The sequence below is a fragment of the Rhea pennata genome, chromosome 2 (assembly GCF_028389875.1).
Source record: "Rhea pennata isolate bPtePen1 chromosome 2, bPtePen1.pri, whole genome shotgun sequence".
Lineage (NCBI taxonomy): Eukaryota > Metazoa > Chordata > Aves > Rheiformes > Rheidae > Rhea > Rhea pennata.
This window is the reverse complement of record NC_084664.1, coordinates 95,035,135-95,053,202: the sequence shown is the minus strand read 5'-3', so window position 1 is coordinate 95,053,202 and position 18,068 is coordinate 95,035,135. Positions and strand designations below refer to the sequence as shown.

The 18,068-nt window shown below is 40.2% G+C and overlaps 1 protein-coding gene across 1 annotated transcript; it reads right to left on the bottom strand.

Annotated features, from left to right (window-relative positions):
* Positions 1–1,378: 1,378 nt before the first annotated feature.
* FAM8A1 (family with sequence similarity 8 member A1) lies at positions 1,379–11,810 on the bottom strand. Its single transcript, XM_062569952.1, has 5 exons — positions 11,165–11,810; positions 6,083–6,203; positions 3,027–3,150; positions 2,660–2,799; positions 1,379–2,359 (listed from the first exon to the last, which is right to left on the bottom strand). Exons 1-5 carry the CDS (start codon positions 11,763–11,765, stop codon positions 2,215–2,217), a joined length of 1,131 nt encoding a protein of 376 aa, XP_062425936.1. The 5' UTR covers positions 11,766–11,810; the 3' UTR covers positions 1,379–2,214.
* Between the last annotated feature and the right edge of the window lie 6,258 nt (positions 11,811–18,068).

Below are 18,068 nucleotides of genomic sequence, written 5' to 3'. Positions count from 1 at the left end.
ACGGAGAAGCAGAAAGCACGTGTGATTCCAAGTGAATCATCTAACAGCTGTTAGAGCAGTTTCTTAACAGATGTTACTTTTAGTAACATGATGGAGGATGTTCAGGTATTATAGTCAGACTTAGTCACAGTATTTAGTTTATAGCTGAGGGATGGTCACTTGCTGCAATTACAGCTGAAAGCACCACCACTTCCCTTTCAGACCGTAAAGGGAGAAAGACCTGTATAACCTACCTACCTTAAAATAGTTGCACAAGCTCTTTAAACAATCCAGCTGCAGAAGACTTTTTTTTGGTAAGTTTGCTGCTTTGCAGTTCATAATACAGGCAAGTGTTCTTGTAGAAATGAGGTACCTTTTCAAATCATGAACCAGACTTGACAGGAAGGTAAAAACTAGGGGTGTGTTTTGTGGGAGTCTCACAGCACCTACAGAACTGCCCTGACAGCTTTTGCTTCAATACTTAAGAGACAGAGCCTTTGAAGGAACAATAAATAACACCTCTACCATTCTGTGTGAGACATCATCTGCTAGCTAATGTCTTCTGTGTGTTTTCAGCTGAATGTCTTCATTCGCTCACATCATGGATTGGTCTTACATGGAGCAACTACCAGAGGATTTTCAGACTTTCTTAACTGCCTTTTATTATTTGGTCATTTTTATTTCAGAGATAAGTCAGTAATATTGGTACATTTGCAAGACTAAGTGATCATGGAAAGATCATGTGAGAGGTAAGCAACAGGATGTCATTCTCCTACTACAAAGCAGTGAATCTGGTCTAAAAACACCTACTCTTGCAGAATACCATTACAAGTGAAGATCAGAAAACATATACCCTAGAAGAAAACGAAGCAATTGTCTTGCTAAACCTAAGAACACCACTAATCAAACTAAAATATTACAGAATACTAACATGTCACCTGCAGTAAAGAGATTACTTAAATCCTATACAACAACCATCATCTCTACTGTCAACCTAAAACTGTAGAAGAACTGAACCCCCTGGCTAGCAGTTACAAACCTAAGGCAGGAACAGACAAAAATTGGGTTTCTAGAAGAATTCTGAATACAAATTTTAATAAAATGTCAACATTGCTGCACATATGCTTTTTTTTTTCCAAAAAAACTTAACATGATGACAAATTACCAAAGCTATGCCGTCATGCAAAATATTAGACTTTTTATTCAGTATTTAAATTAATTATTCTGAATGTAAAAACAATTAGGCAGAATTATAGAATATAAAGTGAAAGTAACCAGTGTTTGTATGTCTGTAGATTTACACCCATAACACATAATCTGGTTAATATTTTCTGCATGCTCCTGGAAGTCAGTCAATTGTTTTGCTTGGTCTTATATGCAAGAAATAATAGACAAGTACTTTCACTCGAAAGAGAAGCAGGAAAGTTACTTTTTATTAGCGTGATCTGCACTGTTCATAGCTCCAAAAATTATATACACGCCAATTCACTAACACTGCAGTGTAACATACCCTTCCCACAGAAAAAACAGTTGCTATTTCACCTCTTTATTAGCTCAGACACGTGAAATAAATGACTGCTTAAGACATACTTGTGCAAAAAACCTGTCACGTAAAATACCTGAAAAGTGAAGGAGTATGATCTATGAAGCTGTAATACCTTAAGGGAAATGATAAACACTGCTCATCTCTCTTTCTACACATTTGGCAATTTAATGAACATGATTAGATGTAGTTTTGCCTTACTGTATAATACTGCAGTTCCCTCCCACTCGGAGTTTGTTATAGGACTTGGGCAACTGCTTGAAAAACAACTTAATTTTCTAATTACCTGTTAACACCCGAAAATTGTAGGAACAGCATTTCTTTTAAGCTGGAGTATTTCTAGGTATCCACTTTCCATAAACTGAGGAACAGAAAAGCATCTTCTTTGCAGTTAATGCAGTCTCCCTCTTGTCAATCTAAGGGTAATACTTCCAGATTTAACAAGTATAGTTTCTCTCAAACTTCTTTCTTTGGCATTTATGAAAAGTCCAATACTTTCAAGGTAGTTGCTGGTATCCCACTGAAGCAACACAGTTTCTTTCGCTTCTGAATCAGCTCCTATTTAATTTAGGCAGAAGATTTTGACAGTCTTCTCAATTTCAGGTTTGGGTTGCTTTTCTGTTGCTTTTTTTGGAGGGACGGGGAGTGAAAAAGGGTTCAAAAACAGTCTGGAAATCTGTCATCCTTTGGTATCATCTGATGCCATTTCTTTTTACCACAATAGTTCCTGCTACAATATCATAGGCTGTTCTGTTATGCTGAAAAAACAGCAGTGTAATAAATGCAGGGAAAAACGAAGCAATAGAAAAATTTTTGATCAAAGCTCGTATTGTAGACCTGCAGAATGAGAATAAAATATTCAGTGCCTTGTTTTCACTTTTGTGCTTAGATTAGTTGTTAGTTTGCCATCAGTTTAGTGCCTCAGTGTTGTACAGCACGAAGTCAATCGCAGAAATTTAAGAGGAGATACTTTACCACCTAATGTGTTAAAGAATATTTCCATGATTAATTAGTATTTTATTCTTAGATCACAGAATTGCAAAGCCCAATAACAAAGTAAAAGTGTATTTCCTTTCAAATAACGTGCTTTCCACAATATTAATCTGACAGCAACATAACCGAGCTAAGAGCACTTACGTTGTCATACTGACATTAGAGGACGGAATCACTAATACACGACTTGGTGCAATAAGTACAGATGTATCACATGTCACAACTCGCAGTCCAAGCAAAAATTTCCCTGGGGTTGCTCCACCTGCTCCCCAAATACAGATAATCTGTAAGAAAAAAGAGCTGTTTTAATTCTACAGCACACTGTTGTTGATTGGTCTAGCAAATTTGGTTTTCATCAAGCTGCGTAGAAGTCATACAACTTCAAGTAAACCAAAATACAGTAAAAACTACTTATTTTATAGACCAATGATAAGAAAAAATAAATAAATCAGATAGATATTCAACAGCTGACAACAATTAGTTTTAGAAGTTAATGGTTATGACTAGTTACCTCATAGAAGCAGACTAACAATCTGTAGATGAGAGCTACTATCATCATTTTCTGAAGATCCTCCATGGATGTATCTTCATCTATTTCTTCTATTATGTAATGCATAGCAAATTTAGAGATGTCCCTGTACAAAATAAAAACTGAGCTTTAAAAATAAAACTTATATGATTCTTGTCATAGTGCTGATGTTATCCTTTTAGTGCTAGAATCTAATTCTTCTGTTCTAGTATAAATAAAGAACAAAAACTGCTTGGCTTAATATTTAACATATCATTAAAATTAACTGTGCTAGGTTTCACTCTAGGTTTTCTAATTTGTTTATAGTCTTTTTCACTTAAGAACGACTTATTCTTTATCACCACTTCTGCAATACGATGTCCCAGGTAGAGAGTTGTAGAACTGTTCTGAAAATTCCCATAATTCTTGGGAGATACATAAGAGATTTTGTGTGCGATCATCTAACTCTATATAAATGTAGTGCAGGGGGATGCAAGTCTCTTTTTCTGCAAGACCTTTCAAGGAAAAAGAAGAGAAAATGCTCTTCTAACTGCTACACAAGCAAGGGAAGACTTTTTCCTCCTTCGCGTGATCAGGGCTCTTCACTTTCAGTCTCATTTGCTGCTCAACATACTCTCCAAAGGCAGGCACCATGGCATGCATAGGAGAGCTTCAATTCATGCAGTCAAAAGGTGCTACACAAGATGATGAAATGATGAATTAGATACTCTCCTGACAGGATGCAATTTCTGTTGTAAATATGTCCACTCCTCATAACTGGGAATTCAAAGCAATCATTAACTATATCAGCAGCCTGATCTACCATAACTGTTCAAAGAATAACTATTCACAGTTTCTATCTCAAAACTGTTAATTTTTGTAACCTTCTGTTAAAATTAGAAGTGAGATTCTAACTCTCAGCTTCTAATTCACTGAACTTTCAAATGTGGAAAACACAGTCTTCAGACCCCAAAGACTTGTAAGCTGAAAATTACTCTACTACACCAAATGTTCTGGCCTAGCAACAGTTCTATGAACATCCATAATTTATTGAACTATGTTAAAAAAAATGATTTCTGTCTCTTGATAAAATTCACACTCAAGAGAGAAATATTTACAGCTTTCTAGTATCACCGATGAACCTCTTTATGAGCAGCTAGTGCAAGCCCTAAAATTTCAGTATGAACTAATTCATCAGTTTTCATGCAGTAGTAACACATCATAGCAAGTTTCAAATGCTACTCACCCCAACACCTTGCCTTAGAAGGACAAAATCACCTCAAGTTTTCTAAAAGGTCCTCCTCAACCATCATCATTCTTTGCCTGCTTTTAGCATGTAAACAAAAAGTAAACTCCCACACTTTCACTAGATCATGAGACAAACAGAATTTTGTTTCATCTTCAACATGCAACAATGAGTTCCCCAGATCATTCAGCAGAAGGCATCCTATTACGTGCGGTACTCTGTTAGCTGTTCACCCTAGCAAAGCTATGCAAAGAATAAATTTGGAGTCAAGTGTGTAATATTTTCAGATATTACACAGATATATTACAGATATATATTACAGATATAACATTAACATCTGCTACCTGGAATGGACATATTTCCAACATGTATTTCGACTTTTCACTAACCTTTCTAAAAGGCAATAAAAATGTGCAATCCTACTTCAGAGTGGTCCATTTGTATCTGCACGACTTGCCCTCCTCTATAGTCAGACTTAAGGATCAAAGAACTGAGAAAATAGTGCAGCATGGCAAACTATTTTCCTTCAGCAGTGACAAAACCTTTGCCTAAAGTCTCTCTCTCAAACTAACAAGTACATGTCTTTTCATGACAACTCCTCTGCCTAACCTAAAGTACACTATATCCCATAAGCAAGAACATAACCTTTTTCTGAGCACTCTTACTTCAAAGCAACTTCTTGGCTCTTGCAAAGTAGTAATATTGAATATACTGGAAATTAATTCAAAAAGAGAAAGACTCCCTCCCTTTCACATCACCCTCACACTTTAAAGAAGCAATACAGACATAGTTGCTCCCATCCTTCCAGTACTTCAGCTTGAATCATTTTTAGTCTATTGAAAATGAGATATGTGCTGCCATGTTGCAGTTGGAGGTTTTGGCACCTCAATACAACCAAGAGGTTGGAATTTTAATTGTATGTTTATCTGAACAACAAAGACTGATATTTTACACTGGCATATTTATTATTTTGGACTTAACCCTATTCCATACACCTTTCAAGCAGCAGTTTAACCTCTGTCTGAAAAATGTTATCTGTGCAGTATCAATTTACATTTGGAAGGTTCTCTTAGTGGAAAACTTGTGTTTTGGAATGTAATTGTACATAATGGAATTACTGACTATACCAAGCTCTGATCTCCTGATTAGACGAAAGTAATATTTCATTATACCAATCCAAAGTGGAGGAACTAAACTAGCTAGGGAATAAGATATCTGTAGTTAAAGAAACAGATGAAAAGGAAACAGTCTTTGGGGTGAGTGATTACATCAGAGGATAGAAGTGTGAAATGAAGGCTGTTTCAACATAATATATACTTGATGCATATGATGTTTAATCATACTTTCTTATAAATTCAGCTTACACCATTAAAGACTGAAGCATGAAAGCATTACTAGCAATCAGGCCATATTTAAAAGCTATATACATATTTTACATGCAGGATACAAAGTAATTTTAAAAATTATTTTAGAATAAATTAACTTGGCAATTGTTCTTTCTTTGAGATTTTTAAGATAATTTTTTTTTGAACCTTGGCAGTATCTTCCAAAAAATGAGAGTGCAAGTCTAATCTATTCTAAATAAGTAAATTATGAGCCTATGAAACTACACTTCTGCAAGTTCTTTGTTTCCATCAGATCACTCAAAATCAGAAGGTACTTTACAAAAGGATAACCAAGTGATGCTTTTTTCCACATATTTGAAAGTTATGAAGTACCATCATATGCTTAATCATATCACATACATAGACAAAAATCACACCTCAAAAAACATAAAGCTTTATATAATAATACTTTAAATTGTTCAACTTACTTTATTCCACTGAGGTGCATGATGCTTAAAACAATGGTTGCCTTTATAAAGAACAGAATAAAAAAATCCACCATCTCTGCTATAAATCTGTGCGCCAACGAAGGGATAATGAACTCACGACCTGTAAAAGAAATATTTGAGATTATCCCACATTTTATTGTACTAAAATAAAGTAAACACTGTTCTCTAAAAGACATTTTGCATTAATGCCACTGCAAGGAACATTCTAAAATCTTCATCCCGGCCCACGTTTTGCAAGAAAATCTTATTAAAAAGGTGCTTTAGGATTCAAAACTGATTGAATTTTATAAATTGAGCTATAAAAACCTTCTGAAATTAAATTGTAAAATTTCAGATTTCAGAGTCCCTTTGTAATGAAAATTACAGCAAAAGCCCGCTCCTTTGAAAGAGCAGAATATAAAAACTATTCTTTAGAACAGCTGCCAGTAGAACAGATTTCAGTAAATCTGAGAGTTCAGATGAAAGGAAGATTCATTAAACTTCCTAAATCTATCATATTTTTTTATTTTCCTCTGCAACTAGGCCTCAAAACCTACCAAATACCAGATCTCTGGAAGTAAAATATAGCCTACTTTATGTCTCAAATCATCAAACAACGAACAAGACCAGATTAAAGTATCAGCCATACCTGAAGCTTTAATTAAATGTTCTGTGATGTTTCAGTGTAGCATATGAAATTTTATCTCTTTAGGTAAGATTTCCTGGGGCTTCCTGTTCCACTTCATCAGACTATACCATTGCCACCACTGGCACTTGGGTTTACACTTATGCCATCTACTATTATAAGTAACTTAGTTACAGGTAGTGAGGTGTTGCTTCAGCAGTAAGCTCTCTTCCTGTTTGTTTTTCTAGGCTTTACTTCTCTGAAGACCTCTGCCGCTGCAGCTGCACAGCCTGTTACAACAAGCCCTGTGGTCTATACAAGGCCGGCAGATAAAAAAAAACCCTCTCAACAAGAACTCTCTCCATGTGCTGGGGAAGAGAAGACCCCTTCCTGTCTTCATGGTTTCAAACTGCAGACATAATCTTTGACCACTCTCTTAAAAGTCACCCTCAGGGGTTTAAAACTGTAGGGGTGAGAGTGGGAATTCTGTTCCATTTGCAGTGCTTTTGCATTTTCTGTCATCCAGAACAGTAAGAGAGAAATTTTGTATTCTGGTGTTCCACTTGGGTCCTTGTAGGTGTGCCACTGAGGCTCTATGATATGAAAAACGCTTGCTGTAAAGTGTGTAAAGCATATAGCTGCTTCTTTTTAAAAAATAAATAAATAAATAAAGCAGCACTGTTATTTTTCCTTTAAGCTACGGCAGACTTGTTCAGTTTTCCTCTAGGAATACTGCAGTGTGCCTACGTTTCCCTGCCCTGAGCAAATGAATGTTTTTCAGAGGAAAGCTTTAATAAATGGCATACTAGTCCTTTCCATTCCTCATGTTCTGTTCATCTGCAGTTTAGACTTAAGCAAAGCAAAACAACAACAAACCCCACCCCATGAGCTTTCAGAAGAAATTATTAGCGTATTTTTTAAAGCCGGGGTGGACAAAAGAATACTTTTGTGCAAAGGTGCATGTAGAGAGGTGATATGTGAGAGGGGCTTTGTAGTGTTTTGGGTTGCTGTTTTTGGTAGAACAGTTTTGACTGTGTGGGAAGCTCAGGATCAGAACAACATCATGTATTACAAACTTAACATCATTACTCCTTTTGCAGGGTTTGGTACTGTTCCTGTGTTCTCAAATGCTGCAATGCCATCATTTACATTTGGTGTTCAGTCATCAACCTCCGACTCTTAGACAGAGCTGGGGATAAAATCTTTAGTATGTTGCAGTACAGAGGTCTTACTCGAGCTTTTTTCTTTTTCTTTTCATAGAGAAAGGGGATAAGACAAAGAAATATTCTCATGTAGTTGCATCTCTGCTACAGGGTGCACTGCTATAACTCTACCATTACAAAGATACAAATATTGCTTAAAGTTAATCATGCAGGATTGTATTTCATTAATTTATTGAAAGACTGCAGTAGAAAAAGAAAGTTTCTTTAGTGATGATCACTGTGAGAAATTCGGGTTGTTAAATTCCATTTTTATCACCTAGCAACAGTCTTTTTTTTAAGGAAGAGAATTCTTTATTAGTTTCTGAATGTCCCTCTGCAACCAGGCTTCAGAATGTACCAAACACCAGCTCTCTGAAAGAAAAATGCAGCTTACTTCATGCCTCAAATCATCAACCAATGAACACGATCAGATTAAAATATTAGCCATGTTTGAAGTAAACATTCCTACAGACAACTTATTACAATAAAGCACAGCATGCTGTTCTACAATGACAGCCAGCAAATGTAACAGTTTTCCAATTTAATTGGCCAAGCTCAGACAGGGCAAACAAACAAGTGCACACTTCTATTGCTAACCCCTCTTCAGTTGATTAAAATGAATAAAGCATTTAGGAATACCTTAGAAAAATGTCAAGGAATAGCGTCACAGAAGAATTTTATCTGGACTCATTTGCCATTCTGTATTTCCCAAATAGCACAAACACAGCCACCCACATGAAACCAGTTTTCATCAAAATTTCAGTTAAAAATACCTCTGTACTAGATGTAACATCTGGAAAACAGTGACTGGCTCTGTTAAGTGTTTCTTAGAATGTCTGTCCTTCCCTTTGTGTGCAGCCCAGAAAACAGAAAGTGAAAAAGGCTTCTTTCTCTAATCTCTAAAAAGCTTAGAAGCTTCCACAATTCAATCAGTAAACCTGATATTCCCAGTCCTGGCCTCACAAGCTAAGGATATGGATCTGAAAGCCCCTGACACCTCTGCAATTTTTAAAAAGGGGTAAAGCAAATCACTGACTAAGAGCAAATTCTTATTTAATGTACCTCATTTTACATCTCTATTTCACACCTGTTTCATCGACAACTCGTAAGTCAACACTGCTACACAGCACGGCTCTTACATAAATAATACTTCTGTGAATTCAATTCTGATTGTCAACAAGTTGTCACAAAACTAATTAAAGAATCTTTAGCTAAGACAAGAGGGAACAGAGCCAGTCTCCCCAACAAGCTACGCGCTTGAGCACATAGCAGTGGAGAACACAAAGCAACTGAATTATTTAAAATGAGCATGTTTACTGAAGTTAGTGACACAGAGTTTCAACTGAATATGGTAGATTGAAACAATAACTGCATAAGGAAGAAATGAAAGTGTTTGGGACTATGAAAATCAGCATCCAGATTATGTTATATTAAGAAACTTATAATATATTAAGAAATTTTTGACATCCCATTCAACTCTGGCAGATTTCTGTTGCAGAAGCTCAAGATATTTTTTGGCATCAGAAATTCACTGTTTCGCTGGGAGTTTCTTTTTGTATTGGAGGTACAGCTGAATGAAATATGCCTCAAAGTCTTACATTAAATTAGCAATAAAGACAGTAAAATAAGGCAGTCGAGGCCTGAACACACTTTTTTTTTCCTGCTATTCCCAGAATAAGAGCAGTAATCTCCTACACTAAAGCAAGGAGGAGAAATCAAGAGAGGAGAGGGAAACAAACATTTTGAATCCTGATGACTAAATCTACCAAAGGCCTGGTACTACCCAGAGTGCTATTTGTGCTCTGACAAACATCTGCAGACAGACTGAACTGGAAGAAGCAGTTTAATTTCTGTTTTAGACATCCTCAAAAAAGATCTGCAGTATTAACAAACTATCACTTAGTTCAGTTTATGTACACACACTAGACTGGCTTAGGAATGGATACACGTCCTGTACTACCAGCCCTGCTGTGTGAGCAATAATCTGCAGCAGAAGGGAAGTAGCTATAGTTGCTCCAGGTAAATCCTTATGCAATTAGGAGCAAAAGCACGGCAAAAATAGTGCTTGTTTATAATACTACCATATCACTATATCACACAAAAAATTCCCTCTGAAAGACTGGGTATTACAACAATATTTAGCATGCAGAATAGCCACATTCAGAAGAATGAAGGGTTATTCATATTCTAAATTACCTTCATCATTAGCTCCTAATGAGCTAGATAAAAATCCAAGAGTTATTTCAGTCTAAATTTGGTCCACATCATCTTTTCCAGTGACTGGTAACATCTGGTCATAAGCAATGTATAAATCAGGGCATAATCAAAAAAAATCTATTTTGTGTTACATCCATGTTGAAACAACACCTGCTCAAACCCACAACAAAAAGGCAAGTTTGGGAACCAGACTCTCTTTCTTTTAAATAAAGAAGAAACAAAAAAATTCTCCCCTCGCACTCAGCCACTGAGCTTAGAAATACTGTTAGAGACCAGTAATGCTGTACTTTGCCCTAGACAGAGAAAGGAGCTCTGGCTTTTCTCCAAAGTCCTCTAGCAGGATTCTGCAATTACTCAAGGTACTACAAAACATTCATGGAATGTCATCTAGGCACTCCTAGAGTTTGTGAAGAAGTGTTTGTGTTCCAGTTTTTCTTTCTGATGTGATCTGAGCAAAAGTTTGTCTTACTTTTGCGCAAATGTTAACAGAAGCAAGGTTACTGCGCTGCTAAACCTGTCAAAGTCATAACAGATTCTTGTTCATTTGAGGCCCAGCCACTAGCATGTAAGCATATTTTAATCTCTCTGCTTCAGTTTCATTTAAATGATTTTGAGCACTGAGAGTCCACCAAGCTAAAGAGAGAAAACCAGTTTAGCTTTCATCATCCAAACGGACTATTTAAAGCGCTAGACACTTCATGCACAGCTATGGTCCTGTCAACACAAATGTAAGTTTTACTGGAAAAAAATAAACTCTTTCACATCCATTAAAACGATTTACAAATATGAAAGCAGTAAGCCGTAAGCACAAGTCAACCCTCTCAAGTCTGCAAACTCGGTATTTCGGCTGTCGTCTTTCGCATGACAGACCTGCAGGCCTGCCATACGGCTACGCCTGCCGCCCCCCACGGTGCTGCCGCCCCCCTCGCTTCCTCCTCGAGGCTCCGTTTCCCAGCAGTGCGCCGGAGTAGCCCCAAAAGCGAGGCCGGGGAGAAGGACATCCCCCCTCCGCCCGCCCACCCGCCCGCTCGCTCTCACCTGCCGGCCGCGCCGCCTCGCGGGGGGCGCCGCTGCCGCTGGAGCCGGCGGCGCTGCTGGGGGCGGCCCTGGGCAGCGGGGCCAACCTGCCCGACGCTGCCTGCCAAGCGGGGGCGGCGGCAGCGGCGCGGGGCGCCGGCCCGGCGGTGGCCGTGTGCGCTGCCGCCGGAGCCAAGAGGTAGAAGGGGCTGTAGTAGGCGGCGGCGGCGGCTGCCCCCGGCGGCGGGGGGCCCGGAGGGGCGGCGGCGGCGGAGGGAGGCGGCGGCGAGGAAGCGCGGCCGGGGCCCGCGGCGTACGCGGGGGCGGCAGCGGCGAGCAAGGCGGGCAGGCAGCTCTGCCAGCTCACGTAGCCGCAGTAGGAGTCCCAGAGCCACTGGTGCACGCGCCGCGCGTACTCCGCCGCGCTCAGCGCCTTCGCGCCGCCGCCCTCGCCCCCAACGGCCGCGCCGGGGGAGGGCGACAGCGGCGACGCGGACACGGACGCGGCCTCCCCTCCCGCGCCGCCGTCGCTCCGCTCGCTGCTTCCCGCCGCCGCCGCTGCTGCCGCCGCTGCACCAGCTCCGGGCCGGCCCGGGCCCGGCTCCGCGCCCGGCTCCGCCATCTCCTCCAGCCCCTCTGACACTGCGCCTCTGCGGTCGCCGCGCACGCGCGGGGCGGGGCGGGGCGGGGGCGCGGCCTCGCCTCTCCCATTCGCCGAGGAGGAGAGGGGGAAATGGAGGAAGCGGGCGCAGCCTAGCGAGAGTCCAACAGCCCCCCCCCGCCAGCCCCCACACACCGCGGGAAGGGGCGTACCACTGCCCAGTGGTCCCCCTTCTGCTGCCGGCCGAAGAAAGAACAAGCTTCTCTAGGGAGTGGAAAGGCTCTTCCGCCCCCACCCCCGCGCAGCCGTGAGATGGTCTCGCCTAGTGCTGAGGCGGAGGCGGGTCTCGCGCTCCGCCGAGGGTCGTTAGAGCCGTTGGCGTCGCGGAGCGCCTTCGCTCGGGGCTGTCTGAGGCGAGACGCAGCGGTTTAATTCCCGCACGGCGCTTGGGGGGGGGAGGGGGCTGACCCTGCCTGCGAGGCAGGTTCAGCTGCGGCGGGGCAGGCGCCACCTCCTGCCGTCGTCGCGCCCCTCGCCCCTGCCTTAAGGAGCGGGAGACGTTGCTCTCAGGCTTTCCTGGGCGGGGAGAAGGGGGCCTTCAGCCGCCCTCAGCTCTCTTCCCCTGCGGCGCTGCCTTGCCTGTCTTGACTGCTGCCGACGGGAGCTGGAACCGGCACCTAGGAAGCGCCTTTCCCATTGCTCGCCCCGTCCGTGCTAGCAGAGCCGCGAGTTGCTGCGTGTCAAGGGTGGGACGACGGAAGCGGCTGCGGGGTTGCAGACGTAGAAACAAAACCCAAAGCGTGGAGGAGAAATAACGCTATGAATGCCTAAATCTCCCTTTTCTCATCTCTTCCTGTACTTCATTCATCTTCCTGTGCAAAAATGCTGAAAAACTACTACAATTTTAAACACAGTTCTCCAAATTAATTTCTAATATTTAAGGTTCTTACAACTTCTATGCAACATAAATGTTAACACCATACTGGATGAACTGGTAATAGATTCTATTAAACGAGGAGTGTTTTGTACACATTTTTGACATAGCAAATAGCACAACTGAAGAAAAAAGTAAATTTCTCTGTTAGACAAATACACTTTTCTCCCATGTAATCCTAACTCGTTAAAAAACTGAAGTAATTTCTGTACTATGAATCCCTAGTATAGACAAGCTGAAGTGAATTGAAATTGTGCTTAGCTAATAATGCTACCATCTTAAAAGAAATGCAGATAATGTGCTGGCACTCATTATATAGATCAGTTTTAAATGGTTCTAATCATACTGATGTGTGTTTTGTATCATACACTGGCTAAAATCAATATGCATAATTGTTTTGGGAAACATGAGAATGTGGCATGATTAGGAAGGACATTGAAGAATGAAAGAAAGGAAAAGAGAGAAGGAAGATATGTACATGTATAGAAGAAAACCATTCAATGTGGTGTCTTAGAGGTGACCCTTTGAGAAAAGACAAAGGCAACGAGGAGTTTGAATTTATGAAAATATAAACAAAATACCTCACGCAGTCCCAAGATTATGCTTAAGATAGCCTGAAATATATGTCTTAAAATAGCTATTAATTTGTAATAGGAAAACTAGTTTTGAAAATAACAGTATAAGTAGCTTAGCAGAGATCCACTTTTGTAATATTTAACGATTTCTTTATCAGCTACAGCCTGTTTCACTTTTTTTAAATTAGTTGTTTACTGCAAACCCTTTAGAACCATGTCCATGTCAGACAGACCCTTTTTTATGTCTGCATAATCAATTTCTGCTAGCCATACCATATCTTTAGGTACAATTTCAAAATCTCAGAGGCTTTATATAATGCTGTCAGTCACCTGTAAATTTTAGAGTTGTCAGCAGCATAACAGAGACATAAACAACTGGAACTCACTGCACAGTTATGCTGGATACCCAAGGCATCACTGACAGCAGTGAGAAGGGGAGTAACAGGTAGGAGAGGCAGACAATGTAACATTGTATTTCTTCATTCCCAAGTTTTTCAACCATTAATTTTTCATTCTTCTGCCTTGAGAATACCATTACAAAAGAAAAAAAGCAAATTCTGTATAATGCAAGCATTCAGCTTGATCACAAAGAATCTTGTATTGCTGTTCTAGGTTGCCACACATTGTGGGAGTACTTACAATCTTCCACATCGCTGATGTCTCCCTACTTGAGCTTGTTTTCCTCTTGTGAGCAATCAGAAAGGAAGATAATCTTGGGTAGCTCATTCTGCCAATTGATGAAAATAAGTGGTGAAATGCCTTTGATAGCTAAATATTCTCTTTTCTAGAAGTGAGATTCGGATGAGGAGAAAGCTTTTGAACTAGATCCAGAAAAGGGAGTTAAACACCTAAAACTGACATTGCAATAGTTAAGAATCCCATCTTAATCTATTTATAGATAAGTGCTGAAAAACATGATCAGTAACTATTAAGTGGGGAGCCTTTCACAGTCAGTAGATATAATAAAACACTGGTCTGCTTTAAATCTGGCTGTTGTTCAGAACTACAGAGGTTTATTTTTGACCTACAACCCAGCATCTTGTTTTCAAGGCAAGTTCTTAAACAAATTTTAAAGGAATTGATGAAGCATTCATCTGGATGCATGAGATCTCAGTTTAATTTCCTCCTTTAGTTGAGGCATTCAAACCACATCTTTTGCCTCACACCTATCCTTATAATAGGGGCACTTGCTAAAGAATCCTTGGATGGGAGTTGTTGAACGTAAATCACCAGCGAACTGTTGTCACCCCAAAGTAGTCAATTATTGTTGTGTCCAGTGATCATCAAAAGCCACTAGCAACCTACATACATTCACCCCAATTAAACATTTGTATCAAGTATGTGTGTTCATATACAAAATGAATATTAAATGCAGACCTTGATTAAAGTGATCCTTCAGATTCACCAAAGAGTGAGAATTTTACCCCTTGCTGGGGCAAGCAGCCAGGTACTGACCTTGACATTTGAACCAAAAAATAAACGTATGCATCTACAAGAAAATAAAACACAATATGTTTCAGTAAAGAAGAGTGGCACAACTGCCTCACAGATTAAGTAAATGCAACATTTCCCTGTGACACCAATCTGTCTTGTCCAGTTTAGGATGTTCAGGGAGAGATTGGCTCTAAAAGCTGGCATGGCCCACAAAGAGGAGGTTTCTTTCCAGTAAGTGCACCTTCAGGTGTAATACATACAGAAACCAGAATCCTGGTGGTCATGTTTGACAACAGGCCGTGTTCTTTGGGGGGTAAGCCCCCCCCCCAAATTCTTAAAGGTACATATAATTAACATGGTTTCTCATTTAACAGGACTGTCTGTTTTGGGAGTTGTATGCAAATTCTTCTGTTTGCCTTTTACTTTGACCTGGTTTGCATGAAGAGTAACTAGAAGACTATTCAGGAGTGTGGCAAAAATAGTAACTGTGCCACTGAGAAACTGTAACAAATACCTAATCCCCCTGCATGTTCTTGATGAGCCCTGAGAGGAAATAGGAGTGTGCCTCCACTGAAGCTGCACTGGCTGGGTGGAACTGGAACCTAGGGCTTGGCAGAAGAAAAGTCTGTGGTGGTCAGTGATCAGCTAGGGCTTCCGGCATGCAGCAAGACTTAGAGAAGTAAGCTTGCGTGTAGAGGCTCACTACTGAGTTTTGGGTGGTCAAGAATTAGAAAGTGTTTATTAAAAGTTTGTACCGAAAAAGCTTATTCATTGTTATTTCAGCCAAAAAGAGGGAGCAAGATTCTTGTTTTCTAGTAGCCAGAGCATTCCTTGGAGAGTGTTGTTTATGATTTTTATCTGCTTCATATATGGCAGACAGCTGTTTACAGGCACCTTCTGAGGGTGACAGCTACTCAGGGCAATATTTTCATGGGAATCAACCTGAATCACCTCCAGCAGGGGAACTCAGTCTATCTTACGTGTTCTGAGTAATTGCTCTGCTTGCTAGTCGTTCATGTCATCGTGTGAGCACTACCTCCTTTAGCTGTATGCTTATGAAAAAAAGTGACAGCTACTTCCACATTTTAGAAGGAGCCTGGTTGTGTATCACGTAAGGAGAGTGCACTGAGGGTGGATACTGAGTTGAACTCCTGAAGGATTGCAGATGGCCAAATGCCTCATCTCTAAAAAAGAAATGCAGTGCAGAGATTTATGACCATGCACGTAGCACAATAGCACTGAAAGAACTCATGCAGAGCCAGATACATTGAGGACTCAAAACATAGTAAGTTTGACTGAACATACTGAAAAGATTTCCGGTTTTCAAATGCAGACTTAAAATTACTTCCCCTTTTACCTTCAATAGCTCTAATAGGTATTATTTTTAAGTTCAGTCAAGTATTTTTAATGAAATATGCTTTCAATGAAAATATGCTTAGCAATGTTCAAAACAAAAGATATTAATCATTGTAATAAGAAGCAGATGCTTATTTTTATTCCCTTTTCATCCCAATCGAACTCTTGCCTTTTACTAATATGACAATTTCAAAATCAAAGTGATCTTTTAACGTTTTAAGAATGACTTTTGGGGAGTAGAGTTTCCCAGTTTCTTGATAAACAGTACACATGTCCTCTGTAAATACTCTAGTCCAGCATTTTTTCATTAGCAACAGAGCTTGTGACGGCCTGCACCTCAGCGGGTTTCTGCCACCTGGTGGATACATAGAGTCATTAGCTCAATACTTCTAATTTCCACTAATTCCTAGTAACCAATATTCTGAATAACTAAGCCAGTACTTTTACAGAGGTTGTGTTTAAGAAAATATGAGCTCCGTTGAAGCTTTACGTAGGAAAAAACCCCCACATTTTTACATTTGGACACTGAGTTACAAATCTCCTTCTCTTTTACACGTTACATATTTTATCGGAAGGCTCCTAGGAACGATACTGATGAATATTTGACCGATGCAGGTATAGAAAAATGAACAGGCTAATTACATCATCTACTTTTTGTTACATATCAATATACACACCAAATGTACCATCCTCTGTTCTGACAGTTGCACTGATTCAGAGCATAACCACAATTTTAGTGCAGTTTAGAAGTGACACAGAAAGACAGAGCTGAAATGAAGTGGCATTATCTTGTGTGACAGGACAAAGTGAAAAGAAATGCTCTATAGCACATTATGGCTGCTCGAAATTCAGCAGGTCATTCCTTGCTGGAGTCGAGTGTTGAACACAGACCAAGCTTGCTCACGAAGGCGTGGTGGTCATGACTGATAAGGGTTTGGATGACTCATCAAATCATCATTCTGCCGAGTAACAAGCATGTTGATTATTTTTAACTCATGATATACGTATTTTTTCAGAATTTCTTTTAAACTGTACACAATTCATGTAAGGCAGAATCAGAACCTGAAATTTATTTTGTTTAGTACTCCTTCCTCTATATTTTTGAAATTCAAGACAGGTTGCAGTGAAGGAATAGTCCAATCAACTTGAAATGTTTGCCAAGTAGTTTCTTGAAGATCAGAGCTCTACAACCAACAAAAGTTTGTCATTGATTTGTGTCATGTGGCTTACTGTGAGTACCGGATAAAAGCTGGCTAGGTATTTTAAAAGTCTCCTATTTCAGATTTCTGGTGTTTAATAATGCATGAGCTCATTAGCCTTTCTGCAATCGAAGCAGTTAGCTTGGGTCTCTCCGCACCTTCCTTATCTTTTCAACCTCTGCTCTCTGACAAGCTTCAGAGCGGCACGCAGGCAGTGTTACTGCCTAAGTCTTGTTTCTGGTAGGCAACCAGTCAAAAAAAAAATGTACCGGGATTTTGGTATGTTGCAGAAACATCAATGAAAGGCAAGGGGGGGGGGGTGCCTTCCAAAAAAAAAATCATACAAGCACACACCGTCTTCTTGTGGCGGAGGGGGGTTAATCCTTAGGAGGAGCAAAGAGAATTTGTCTGTGCAGTAAACTGAGAGAGAGCTGTCTCACTGCTTTCTGCTTATCAAGCATTTGATACTTGTTTTGTATCATCTTACTAAAGGATTATGTGCCTTCCTGTTGCTGCATAATGACTTGACCTCTATTTGATGCTGCATAAAAACAGGAGCCAGTATTTCAGGTCAGAACGTTCCAGAATGAGATTTTTTTTTTTATGGAACAAATTATGATTGTGTTAAGGATTAAACAAACTTTCAAGAATGCTTCTATCACGACAGGTACGGTAACGCCCGTTTTTCAGATCTGAAACTCACCCCAGTGAAATACAGAATGGACGATGTACTGTGGAGCATGTTAACACAGGAGGGACACGTCCAAAGTCATACAGGGAAACAATGGGAAAAGCTAAGAAAAGAAGGCAAACCTAATAATCTTAC

What these genes read in the sequence shown, in the direction of transcription:
- FAM8A1 (XM_062569952.1), bottom strand. Translation starts at nt 11,765, where the DNA reads ATGGCGGAGCCGGGCGCGGAGCCGGGCCCGGGCCGGCCCGGAGCTGGT. An exon ending in CGAGGCGGCGCGGCCGGCAG is followed by an intron (nt 6,204 to 11,164) that starts GTGAGAGCGAGC and finishes TTTCTTTTACAG; the next exon opens with GTCGTGAGTTCATTATCCCT. An exon ending in ATGCACCTCAGTGGAATAAA is followed by an intron (nt 3,151 to 6,082) that starts GTAAGTTGAACA and finishes TATTTTGTACAG; the next exon opens with GGACATCTCTAAATTTGCTA.